Source organism: Eptatretus burgeri, chromosome 1 (assembly GCF_056783735.1).
Source record: "Eptatretus burgeri isolate ZD-2024b chromosome 1, Ebu_testis_v1, whole genome shotgun sequence".
Taxonomy (NCBI): Eukaryota; Metazoa; Chordata; class Myxini; order Myxiniformes; family Myxinidae; genus Eptatretus; species Eptatretus burgeri.
The window spans coordinates 53633963-53648159 of NC_140961.1; the positions used below are offsets into that span (position 1 = coordinate 53633963).

At 43.3% G+C, this 14197-nt stretch overlaps 1 protein-coding gene across 3 annotated transcripts in view; it reads left to right on the forward strand.

The window, feature by feature from the left end:
• The window catches only part of MIS18BP1 (MIS18 binding protein 1), a 184037-nt gene that overhangs the window by 14080 nt on the left and 155760 nt on the right, over positions 1–14197 (forward strand). Inside the window, exons 2-4 of one of the 3 annotated variants that reach the window (XM_085884332.1) lie at positions 1518–1561; positions 4665–5107; positions 9664–9749. In XM_085884332.1, coding sequence (XP_085740458.1) covers positions 4679–5107; positions 9664–9749 — 515 coding nt within the window. In that variant the 5' untranslated portion in view covers positions 1518–1561; positions 4665–4678. The remainder of the gene's footprint in view (positions 1–1517; positions 1562–4664; positions 5108–9663; positions 9750–14197) is intronic. The other 2 variants (XM_085884325.1, XM_085884342.1) reach the window with 2 other exon arrangements.

Here is a 14197-nt window from a genome sequence, read left to right on the forward strand (position 1 = left end):
AGAGAGAGCGAGAGACAGAGAGACATATAATCATATATATATATATATATATATATATATATATATATATATATATATATATATATATATATATATATATATATATATATATATATATATCTGGAGAGCTGGAGAGCTGGAGAGCTGGAGAGCTGGAGAGCTGGAGAAAACAAGCAACAAAAAAAAAACCTAACCTCCTTCAACTTCGGTGGCGGAGGTAATAAAGAGGATGTCATTAGTTAGGTGTCCAATCAAAGAGGGACGTTTTCATACCTGCTCATCACTGCCAGCAGTTATAAAATGGCAGTTCTAGTTTTATTAATTCGTTGTCGAGTTGACAAACATTTTGTTGTTTTCATTTTCATCATGATTGTTGTGATTTTTAGATCCACGTGGAGGATCTCTAAGTACGGAGTACATGTGCGTAAATGAGAGGGAGGGTGGTGATATGGTGCGGTTGCAAGGAGTTGAGGTGGGGAAGGTGGATTGGTTTAAATACTTGGGATCAACTGTCCAAAGTAACGGAGAGTGTGGGAGAGAAGTGAAAAAGAGAGTGCAGGCAGGATGGAGTGGGTGGAGAAGAGTTGCAGGAGTGATTTGTGACAGAAGGGTAGCTGCAAGAGTGAAGGGGAAAGTATATAAGACGGTAGTGAGACCAGCTATGTTGTATGGTTTGGAGGCGGTGGCACTAACAAAAAGACAGGAAGCGGAGCTGGAGGTGGCAGAGTTAAAGATGCTGCGATTCTCGTTGGGAGTGACGAGGATGGACAGGATAAGGAATGAGTATATTAGAGGGACAGCGCAGGTAGGACGGTTTGGAGACAAAGTGAGAGAGGCGAGATTGAGATGGTTTGGACATGTTCACAGGAGGGAAGCGGAGTATATCAGGAGAAGGATGCTGAAGATGGAGCCGCCAGGCAGGAGGAGAAGAGGAAGGCCAAAGAAGAGGTTCATGGATACGGTGAGGGCGGACATGCGGGTGGTTGGAGTGTCAATGGAAGATGTGGAGGATAGAGCGAAATGGAGACGGTTGATCTGCTGTGGCGACCCCTAACGGGAGCGAGCCGAAAGAGGAAGAAGAAGAGGAGGATCTCTAAGTCTTACTCACGTTGTTGTTCTTGTGGACTTTTTCGATCCTCGTGGAGGATCTCGAAGTCTAACTCACGTTGTTGTTCTTGTGGACTTTTTTGTTTCACAGCTTACAGTTTTCATCGAAACTTCCTGAAACTTGGCGTATATATGTAAAAATACCCTGCACAGACAGTAACCATCTCCGATTTTGAAAATTCCTCCTAGAAAAAAAAGTTATGACGTCAAAATATCTCCGCTAATGGAAATCGCCTTAAAAGTTATCTCAAACTAGGCAAGTTTTTTGAATTGTTTGTGGGAATCGAACAGGGCATTAGCAGAGATGAATTACCGCACATATGATACATCACTATGACGTCATATCAATTTTTATGACGTCATTCCTGTTTTTTTGACATTTTTTTGTTTTTGTTTCATTTGTTTCACAGCCTACAGTTTTCATCGAAACTTCCTGAAACTTGGCATATACGAGGTGTGTTCAAAAAGTATCCAACCTTAATTTTTTGTTCGTAAACAAATGAAGCTAGGGAGGTGTGGTTTGGTGCACGTATGTAGGTGATCCTCATTCGTATACGTGAATATTTTCCCGCCTGCAGAAGCTATCAGTGGCCGACTGCCCGCTGATGAGTGAGGAAGTGTCAATGAGCGCCGTCGGATTTTCGTTTTTGACAAAATGACGGAAAAACTTGAACAACGCTACTCCATCAAATTTTATGTAAAGCTTGGTGATTCCCAAGTGGAAATGATCCGCAAGATTCAACAGGCCTTCGGGAACGAAGCAATAGGCACCACACAGATAAAAGAGTGGTACAACCGCTTCAAAGATCGTCGCACATCAGTGGAAAGTGAAGCACGTTCTGGTAGGCCCTCAACATCCCGAAATGAGATCGTCATTGACCAAGTGAGGACCCTGCTGATGCAGAATCGTCGAATCACGATCAGAGAACTTGCAGACGAGGCGGGCGTCTGCATTGGATCCGTTCATTCCATTGTGACTGAGGATTTGGGCTTAAGGAGAATCTCAGCGAAGTTCGTGCCAAAGCTGCTAACGATCGAGCAGAAGCAACTCCGTTTGGAGATCGCACAGGACATGCTGGAGACTGTGAACAGCGATCCCAACTTCTTCAACACAGTGATCACTGGCGAGACCACAGTGATCCGTCATTTTGTCAAAAACGAAAATCCGACGTGGCATTAGCAGAGATGATGCACATAAGATGCATCACTATGACATCATATCAATTTTTATGACGTCATTCCTATTTTTGACATTTTTTGTTTCATAACTCAGAGTTTTCATCGGATCTTCGTGAAACTTGCCATGTATATGCAGAAAGCTCACGTGCAGGCAGTAACCATCTCCGATTTTGGAAATTCTTCCTAGAAAAAAGTTAATGTCATAATATTGCCGCTAATGGAAATCGCCTATACCATTATCTCCGAAACTAGTTTTTTTCACAGCCTACAGTTTTCATCGAAACTTCCTGGAACTTGGCATATATATGTAAAAATACCCCGCACAGACAGTAACCATCTCCGATTTTGAAAATTCCTCCGAGAAAAAAAGTTATGACGTCAAAATATCTCCGCTAATGGAAATGGCCTAAAAATTATGTCAAACTTGGCAAGTTTTTTTAAAATTCTGTTTGCGGGAATCGAACGGGGCATTAGCAGAGATGAATTACTGCACATAAGATACATCACTATGACGTCATATCAATTTTTATGAAGTCATTCCTGTTTTTTGACATTTTTTGTTTCATAACCCAGAGTTTTCATCGGATCTTCGTGAAACTTGCCATGTATATGCCGAAAGCCCACGCACAGGCAGTAACCATCTCCGATTTTGGAAATTCTTTCTAGAAAAAAAGTTAACGTCACAATATCGCCGCGAATGGAAATCGCCTATACCATTATCTCCGAAACTAGTTTGTTTCACAGCCTACAGTTTTCATCGAAACTTACTGAAACGTGGCATACATATGTAGAAATACTCTGCGCAGACAGTAACCATCTCCGATTTTTAAAATTCCTCCGAGAAAAAAAAGTTGTGGCGTCAAAATATCTCCGCTAATGGAAATCACCTAAAAAATTATCTCCGAAACTAGGCAAGCTTTTTGAATTCTGTTTGCGGGAATCGAACAGGGCATTAGCAGAGCTGAATTACTGCACATATGGTACATCACTATGACGTCATATCAATTTTTATGACGTCATTCCTATTTTTTGACATTTTTTTTTGCACAACCCAGAGTTTTCATCGGATCTTCGTGAAACGTGCCATGTATATGCAGATAGCCCACGCGCAGGCAGTAACCATCTCCGATTTTGGAAATTCTTCCTAGAAAAAGTTGACGTCATAATATCGCCGCTTATGGAAATCGCCTATACCATTATCTCCGAAACTAGACAAGCTGTTTGAAATTTGTTTGTGGGAATCAAGCCGGGCATTAGCCCAGATAATTTATCGCAAACCTGATACATCACAATGATGTCTTATTCGTTTTTATGACGTCATCATTAAGAGGACGAGGATCTTAGCTCATCCGAGCTTGTTAAACTTAATATTGATTAGTCATTATTTTGTCTTAATTAATCATGGTCTTTTTATGCCTACGGTGACGAAGTCGCCAGTGGCATTATGTTTCGGGTTGTCCATCCGTCCGTCCATCCGTACATCCATGCAAATTTTCTCTGTTTTCCCTGCAACTGCTTATCCGATTGACACAATTTTCATCATAGATGCGAGGACTCGTGCAGAATTTTTTTGTGATAACTATGACATCATAGGTCATGTGGTGTGGCAGCCATTTTGGAAAAAAGAAAAACTTTGGACCTTTGTATCTCCAAAATATGTTGTTTTGTTATGACATAATAATTGCATATGTCAAAAGCTTTATCCAAACAGTATGAACATTTTTGAGGGTGATCTCGGGCGAAATTGTATTCGGCCAAAAAATTGATGGTGTCATTGGTCAGGTGGTTTGGCAGCCATGTTGTTTTTAACATAAAACCTTCAAAAATCTTCTTCTCTGTAATTGCTGAACTGATCAAGGCGAAACATCATAGGTATGATCGCCTATCCATAAGGAACAAAAGTTCTCCACCTATGTCGTCATAGGTCGCATGGTTTGACGGCTCTGATTTTTTTTTTGAAGAACAAACATTTTAAAATCTTCTTCTCCAGAATGGCTTGACAGATCAAGGGCAAACTTCACTTACATGTTCCCCAAGCCTTGGGGATACTTGGGTGTTCATATAATTAAGAGGTCACATTGTCGGGCAGCCATATTGGTTTGAACAAAATTCTTTCTTTCTCTTGAACCTCTTCATAAGTAGATGTGAAACATCACCGTTATGATCCAGTAGACATGTAGAATATATGTTTTAAATTTCAACCTGATCGGATGCATGGGTCTGGCAGACAGAATTATTTAATATTTTAAATCTGGGTTTACGGATTTAAATCAAACTTGGTACAAGTATGTATAATGATGTAGTAATGTAGGCGGAGCCATACTGGCGATGTGACGTTGAAGGTTGTCATTCTAGTTTTCTGTTGTTTTCTTTTTCAGCATTCATTTAAAACATGACGTTAAGAAGTGCATCGACGAATGAGGACATCTTGTCAAATCATGTGTATCCTAAACGAAATTGCCAAAATCTGTCCTCAACACTCAATAAATGGAGCAGACACAATAAGGTGGGAGATATCCATAAGGCAGGAGATGGTGACATTTCAGTTGAAGTAAAGCTGAAGGGCCAAACAAAACCAGCGACTCCATTGATGGTGCTGCTGAATGGAGTGCAACGACAACCTGTTGCGAAGACCACCAGCAGAGATTTGGAAAGCTTTTGGATGAAAAAACAGCATTGCAATTCCAACAGTGATTTCCACGACACTCTGCTTTTCAACAAAAGAGGTAGTAAATATGGCCAAAAACCTGCAGTCACCTGCCAGAAGAAATGTGCTAATTTGAGCACAGAAACTCATCTGGCTTCTCACACTGGATCAAAGGCAAGAATTTTTTAAAATATATATTTTTGGGGCTTTTTTGAACACAAAAATGCTTGAGAATGGTTTCTTGTTGCTTGCAAAAGTTAACTCACTTTCAGCACTGCCAGCCATAATGGATACAAAGACAATCCAGTATTCAGTGACCACTTTTATACACGAGTACTCATATCAGTACTGCCAAGATTGGTGGATCCCAGGATTGTTGTTCATCAAAACAATCGTCGTTTTCTGCTACTGTAATTTATTGCTTGCAGTTTTATTTTTGCAGCATGCTGAAATGCTGTGTTGCCCAACACTAACTTCCATTTTCTGTTATAACAGTTGCTACAGGCACACCTGAAGAAAATGAGTAAAGGTTTTAAAAACATAAATTTGTCATTTTGTACAATGAAAGGTCAACATTTGTTAAGAGTTATTTAATTGAGTCAATATTGCCATTTCTGCTCATGTTTAAAATTGCAAGTCCAATGAATAAAATACCATCCTCCTTGACTTAAGATAAGGGACTGTGAAACCAATCAGACTGGGATATCTATTGAATGGTTTGTCATTGCCTTTCCAATATTTTACAATAGAAACCTAGCAATAAAGAAACTCAACTTACTGAAAAAATCTAGATCTCTTGTTCCATAAAATATAGTAAAAAAAAAAACAACTACAGTAGTTGTAACATCAGTATTGGAAGGGGTCTATTTATAAGGTGGGGGGGGGGGTTGGGTCCTCTGGGCACTTTAAGTTAAATAGTTTAGGTTACAGTTGTGGGTGACATCAGGTCAGCTGTCCAACCAATGTGTGAAGAGTAGATATGCAAACATACATAATCACATACATTTGCACCATCTATACTAATAAAAGGGTGTGTGTGTGTGTGTGTGTGTGTGTGTGTGTGTGTGTGTGTGTGTGTGTGTGTGTGTGTGTGTGTGTGTGTGTGTGTGTGTGTGTGTGTGTGTGTGTGTGTGTGTGTGTGTGTGTGTGTGTGTGTGTGTGTGTGTGTGTGTGTGTGTGTGTGTGTGTGTGTGTGTCCGTGTCCCCTCCATAACTCCAAAACCTAGCAGCCAGTGGTACATATGGGTAGACTTGGATCTGCAAGGATTCTCCGTGGGTGTGTGGACATGCCATGCCTGTTACAGGTGCTGTGGTGGCAAAGTTTCATCCCGTATCTTATGGAGGTTCTTTCAGGGTTTCCTTTGTCCTCGAGCCTGTTTCTAATCTAAATATAGACCAATTACTGCACCATAGTCCCAAGAAGAATGCCAGACATAACAACACACACACACACACACACACACACACACACACACACACACACACACACACACACACACACGGATATATTATGTACTGGTAAATACTTACAAAAGCTATTTTATTTGAAGTTTCACCTTAACTTATAAGCCATTTACTGATTTCCCAACTGCCCGGATCATCAGCTGAGCACCGTTTTTCATCAAGGTTTCGATCCTTTCAGCCCAGAACCTCTCCAAACGCTGAATTCGCAACCCCTGTCGCAAGTCCACATCAGTAGATTATTTGACATCAATGGACCTACAACCTCGAAGTACTGTCCAGTCAGTCAACACAGCAATGCAATATCCTTATAAAAACTTATTTAATTATTACTTTTATTTAAAGTATAACTACATATGACTAACTTTAATCATACACCATTTTATATGTTAATATATTAAGCAATCAACACTTTACCTTGTCGACATGTTCATTACACAGCACCTCCATCCAACCATAGACTTCAACTGTCATTCAAATATTGAAACTGTCATCAATAACCAATTTATCATGATGCACTGTGTGCAGCAACCACCAATAAATTATATTAATGCATTTTATAATGTATTTTATAAAAAATATTTATTTATTGTATTGTCATCTAAATACCTCCATTATTTAATACCATCTATAAATATTTGCATTTGGTTATCTGATTTGCTTTACAAAGGTTATATGTTTCTCTTTGTGAGTTTCAAAGCAAAATATATTTGATAACGCCTGATTTCTGAGCCGTTTGCCGTATTAACACATTTTCTAAATTACTGAGCCATTTTCTTTTTTTTCCCACCCATCACACTCAGCTGTTTCTAAAGATTGTTTGTGAACATCTCCCAGAAACATCGATATAAATGCAATGTTGTTTTTAGGTGAAAGCTACTGGTAGGAGATCTGGTAACAAAGAGAGGATGCACCTACAGAAAGCTGTAACTGCTTCATAATCTGGTTGAAGACTGGTGACACAACACGATGTGCGAAGATTCTCATCATTGAAGCGAGCTTGACTTTTAGATTTGATATGGCCGATGGCTGAGAATGTGTACTCAGAAATATAAATAGATCCAAAACGACATTATGTTGCCATTTAAATGGTTTTTATGTTATTAATAAATGTATATGTATATGTGTATATATATATATATATATATATATATATATATATATGTGTATATATATATATATATATATATATATATATATATATATATATATATATATATATATATCTTCTTCTTTCGGCTGCTCCCTTTAGGGGTCGCCACAGCGGATCATCTGTTATGATCCGCATAATAATTTGGCACAGGTTTTATGTCGGATGCCCTTCCTGACGCAACCCTGGTCGCCTCTTACGACACAGGGATAATATATACGTGTATGTATATATATATATATATGTATATATATATGTATATATATGTATATATATATATATATATATTCACAGTGAAATTTTACAATTCACAGTGAAATTCACAGTGCCTCAGTTTGCATCCGAGCTCAGTTGTCTCTCTGATGGAAGCAATGCATTGGTCTGTCTGGTTGAAAACCGTGTCTTTAGCCCGGCTGCTTTCCTGGCATATGATGCAATGTTCAAACGTCACATCCTCACGCTGTCGCTTGAGGCTTGCAATAGGTTCCATAGTTGCCTGGGAGAGAAACAAAAACCTGACAGCTCCAGGCATGCATGTTCTGATCATGAAAAGTCCCCCCCCCCACCCCCTGCTCCCCCTGTACTGCAAAGATAGCTGGTGCTTGCCCTGGCTCCTGCTCTGGCTTCAGATTTAGTACAGACAGCAGTCTAATCAACAGCATAGCAGTAGATGCACTCATCACTCGCTCTAGGCTCACAACCTTGTGCATCTGTGGGTGTATATGTCAAGCATGTCTGGCCATGGATTCATTTACTGTCACTTTCACTTTCATTTTCATTCATATTTCTGTTTGATAAAACTTGAAGAGGATCCCTACCTGTTCTTGTAATGCCTAAGGCACTGACTGGATGGCTAGGCTATTAGATTCATTCTTCATTTAGGGCTACTTCAAGAACACCCTGTTTGAATGGAAATGGAATGTCAAGCATGGCTAGTGTGAAATGTAGCCGGCTTCACATAGATGGCAACACTGTCAAGTGGAGTGGACTTGGAGAAGCCAAGGGGCAAAATTACCAGTAGCTGTGAGGAAAAATGTAACAATCACCTTTCATACTCATTAACCTTTGACCTATATGCTTAATATGCAAATTAGGTCATAAACACATCTGTCTTATTCACCATAGGATATCATACCATCAGCAGAAGCAGAAAACCTTCCTTACTGTAGACGTAGGAGTAAAAAATGCAAGCAAAATGTATACCTCCACACGAAACAAAGTCGCACTGTTACAGAGATATTTGCAAAAGTGTGTAATTTTTCCTCAACAATTTCCTTTAATTCTACAATTTTGATGACCTGTTATAGCTTTACCATACAAAATATCACAAAATAAGTCACATATATGGATAGAGGATGTCAAAATAACCATTTAAATTTTTTTTTTGAAGTTTGCACTCATTGACCTTTGACCTTAATTAGTGACCTCATTAGGCATTTTTGGGCTCGGCAAACAACAGATTCGTGTTCAGCGCGAAAAACTACCCCAGAAAAAGTGGTTTGCCAGCTTTTCCCCAAAAATGCTTCTTGAATTGTAAAGAAGCACATTTTCTGTTTTTTTTTTTTAACCAGTCTATTCCATGCCAAGGAGTAATAATAATATGTTGTATAGAAATCTATGGAATTTAGATCTTCTTCATTCATATGCAGCGCAGGGCTGTGTGGTCGTATTATTTGCTGAGGGTGTGGCTTTGCCACTAATGCAATGTCCTCTCCTGGTTCTTCAGAAATTTGGAATTTGGCTATTGTGCCAACAATAGCTCATCTACTCTTCACGAAGGACACCACATCTTTCACCTCCACCAAAAAATGCTGGCAGACGGGATTCCTATTTAACGTACATCCAAAGGATGGCACACATATTGATGAATCACCCTACCTGTGAAACACCAGGATGACAGTTTATAGCTGGATCAGGATTCAATTCTAGACTAGACAGCCTAGAAGTGAGTGTGCATACCTCTAGGCCATCCTGTCAGCCCATGGGATTTAGATGTGAAACAGACTTTATCCAAATGTGTTCTTCCTCTATGTGAGTTGTTTTTTTTGTGTCACATATCCATCATCATCATGGCACATCTTTGTTAAACGAGGTTGTTGCTGCACTCTTGTTTTAACAGGATGAGGAGAAGGCAACCATTCTCACAAACTGGTTTGTGCTTCCGGTGAACAACTTCCATGGGGTGTGTCTATTTGGACATCGATTGTGAGTCTCAATATAACTATAAATCCTGAAACACAGCTGTTGTGCAGAGTGTACATGAAATGATCTTGAATACAATATGATATGGTTGTTAAAGGTAAATATTGTTACAGACACAGGGTACGGGGTTATCACGAGGGAGCTCCTTGGACCTTTACCCGACCTCTGGTCCTAAGGCCGTTGGACACAGATAAGTATGCGGTCTGTTGGGTTGCAAGGCAACTGTGGCTGTCGATTAAAACTGCTGAGCCGAGCAGGGTTTTCGCTCCTTGGTCCTCTGCAAAGAATAGAGGAAAGGATACCTTACCATTGGCATGGTAACCGTAATTATGGGGCATGCCCTCAACAGCCACCCATCTATTATGTATGGCTGAGCGAACCGTGGATGGCTGTTGGCTAATTCCGGAGCCAATCGGTAGGGAATAAACTTCCCGTCTAACTAAATTTACACACGATGTCAGACCAGTGGAGGAAAGGATGAGAGTGAGCAGGTCAGAAACATTTAACAGTTTAATTCGCACATTTATTCAACAAGTGCAATGAGGTTTATTTAATCAGCAATGCCATGCATTTGTAGTGGTTGGACATAAATCACAATGGAAAGGCACAATTAAAAGATGCATGAGAAAACAGACTGTCTTCTTTTGTTGAACACAGGACATGGCATGCCATAGATCATTCCGGGGAAACGTAGAGAGGAAGGAAGTAGATAGAGTGCAGAGCTGAGCATGGGTACGGCTCCTGCCTCACATTACACAGATTCCTATAAGCTCGTGCCGTGTGCAGACCTCTGAAGTCTGCCTACAGACTCATGCGGCATGCAAGCACCCCTCGGTGGCTCTCATGGTCCAAACAGGCAGACGTGAGCGCAGGCTTGGCCAAAGGACTCATAATAAGGAGAGCTTGATGGATGAGAGCGAGATGAATCAAAAGTCCCGACACATGAGCCAGGTCGAGATGAGTGGAAGGTGCTCCTGGCAGATGGGACGAGTCGAGACGTCCCAGCAGAAGGGACGAGTCAAGACGCCGATATCATCCCGATGAACACCAAAAGTACAGTTGAGGGTGACGTTTTCCCCAGGAGAGGTTTCGATGCTCACGTTGCGAGCTTGGTTGGTGAACACCAGAAGTAATAAAACTATCAGGTCAGGTCAGGTCAGGTCAGGTATGGGAGCATGTGCCAGAACAGCGCGTCGCTGCGTCCACTTTCCGCCGGTACTCCAGGGGCCTCCGTCTGGCCATCCCCCAGGCAGATGCCAGGCCCATCCCCATCTCCTTGAGATGATGGTCAACCTGCTGCAACCACGAGGCACGTGGTTGGCCCATCGGCCTCCTCCACTCATGAGACTCCCTCGCTGAGAGAATCTGGTGAGCAGGCTCAGCGTCAGGAAAACGAGCCACATGTCCAGACAGCCGCAACTGATGCTCATGGACTATGCAGGTAACAAATCTTATCCGAGTCTCTCTCAGCAACCGCTCGTTGGACACAAAATCCGACCAGCGATAGCCAAGGATTCTCCGAAGAGACCTGGTACCAAAGGAATTAAGTCTCCATCTCAGATTCTTGGTCAGAGTCCAAGTCTCGCATCCATAGAGCAAGACTGGAAGTACCAAGGTCCTGAAGACTCGGACTTTCGTCCTCCCGCACAGGTACCGGCAGCGCCACACCCCATGATCCAGTGAATCCATGACTCCCCAGGCCCGACCCACACGTCTATTGACCTCTGACTCACAGCCAGCAGAGACATGAATTACACTGCCAAGGGAAGTGAATCTCTCCACGACCTCAACATCCTCACCACAAACAGACACAGACAGGACAGCAGCATCCAAGATGTCACCGAAAGCCTGGATCTTAGTTTTGACCCAAGAAACCCGTAATCCCAGCGGCTCCGACTCCTCATTCAGCACCTTGAGGGCCCCCAAAAGGATATCTAAAGTCTCCGCAAAATGACTGCATCATCTGCAAAATCAAGGTCCGAGATCTTGACATTCCCAAACGATGCACCGCAGCTTGATCTCTCCGACATCCTCCCTAAAATCCAGTCCATACAAGTGCTGAAAAGTGTGGGGGCCAGTACACACCCCTGATGAACTCCAGTAACAACTGGAAATAAGTCAGAGATGGTACCACCACACTTCACAGCACTCTCAGTACCAGAGTAGAGTTCAGACATCAGATCGATCAGTTTTGGTGGCACCCCACGAAGACCAAGAATCCTCCAGAGGACGTCCCGATTCACTGAATCGAACGCTTTTCAGAGATCAACATAGGCTGCAAGCAGCCCCTGCCGAAACTCTCGTCTGCGTTCGGTGAGGACACGAAGAGCAAGGATACGGTCAATCGTTGACCTCTTTGGTGTAAAGCCTGACTGCTCTGGACGCTGGTGCTCAAGCAGATGGTGGCGAACCCTATCAAGAATTATCCGAGCAAAGACCTTGCCCGGCACTGAGAGCAGCGTCACCCCTCGGTAGTTGTTGCAGTCTTGGCGATCATCCTTCCCTTTCCAGAGAGGAACAACAAGGCCCCTCTTCCAATCACTTGGGATGATGCCTGTGTTCCAGGCAGAGCACAAAACTGCATGCAATGACACGACTGCAGCATTTCCACCAGCCTTGAGAAGTTCAGCATGGATTCCACAGATCCCTGGAGCTTTTCCCCGTTTCAACCGGTTCACCGCAGCCCGTGTTTCCACAAGCGAAGGTGGACCACAGTTGATTCGAGGGTCAGCTACAGGGATTGTAACACCCTTGATGTCCAACTCGACAGCTGGGGGATCAGCCTGGTACAACCGCTCAAAGTAACCGGCCCAGCGGGCCTTCACATCAGACTCCTCTGTCAAGAGCCTACCACTCTCTGCTCTAACTGCAGTGCTCCGAGGGATGGGCTTGGATGAACGCAATGCGCGAATTCCCCTGTAAGCGGGACGAGAATCACCTGTCCACAGGTGATGATCTACCCCCTCACAGATTCCTTGCACATAGGCCTCCTTGTCCACCCTCAGTGCACGTACAGTTTTACGCCTCAGCTCCCTGAAAAGCTCAGCTCTGCCATTCAGCCTGGCCCTGCGACTCTGGGCAATGGTGTCCAGTGTCCCTTGAGAGACAAAATTCTTCTTTACCCTGCGGTGAGTTCCAAGACATCCACCGGCAACATCAAGTACGGTGGTCTTGAAGGCGCTCCACAACTCTTCAGGACCCCCCAAAGCACCCAGACCCCCCAAGTGTCCACTCAGCCTGTTCACAAACTCCTTAGCTACTCTTTCATCCCTGAGCTTGCCAACATCCAGCCTCAGCTGGAATGGTACCATTCTCCAGGATTTAAGGTGCAGCTTTAGAGTTGCTACAACAAGCCTGTGGTCAGTATTGACGAACTGAGCACTCCGGTAGACCCTGCAGTTCTGGATCATCCTCCAACGACCGTCAATGAGGACATGGTCAATCTTTGCCACACCGCCAGTGTTGGAATACCATGTCCAGCGATGAGCTTGTGGGCGCTGAAACCATGAACCAGCCACCCTAAGTCCATGACTTCTTGCAAAGTCAAGGAACTTAGTGCTATTCTGGTTCATTGTTCCTGACCCATGGGGACCAACACACACCTCATAACCATCCCTATCGGTTGCAGTCGATGCATTGAAATCCCCCAAGACTAGAAGTGTATCTCGTCTGGGGCACTGATCAACCACAGACTCGAGTGTGGTGTAGAATGCATCCTTCACGGTGAGATCACTCGCCTCAGTCGGAGCATAAACAGAGACCAGGGAAATGACAACTAAGGAGTGACGAATCCTTAATCTCATAATACGCTCGTTGACCGGTGTTACCTCAATTATCATTGGGGTCAGCTTATTGGACACAGCTTCAGCAACTCCTTGGGTATGGTCACCATCAGAGCGACCAGACCAATAGTAGGTGTAACCACCCACCTTTATCTCGCCGCAATCCGGTATCCGAACCTCAGAGAGAGCTGCAATCCCGATGTCCAAACGCTTGAGCTCAGATGATAACAGAGACAGCTGATCATCCTCTCTTAGGGATAGGACATTCCAGGCACCCACCCGAAGGGACCGCCTCAGGTTAACCCAAGGAGACCGCCGTCTGGTGGACGACACCTCAGCACCACTCCGACACACTCTCCCGCTATCTGACCCAGGGATGTTACCCCGTGGTTTCCCTCCTCTCATCAAAGATTGGGGGTCCCAAAGGCTTTGCCCCAATCCCGTCATCCGGTGAGCTGCCCTGCGAAGGGAAGCTGCACAGGAGGTACTCCCACGGAGTGGGTTTTCAGATTTTTTTTTGCGTTTTTGTGTTTTGCGGAATGAAGGGTTTTACTGTGGCCGGAGTGCAAATCCTGCCACCAACCTCCTAATAAAAAAGTAACCCAACTGCAGGAGGACGTCTGCAGACACAGTTGGGCACTAGATATGGATGGACGTTGGCTCACAAGG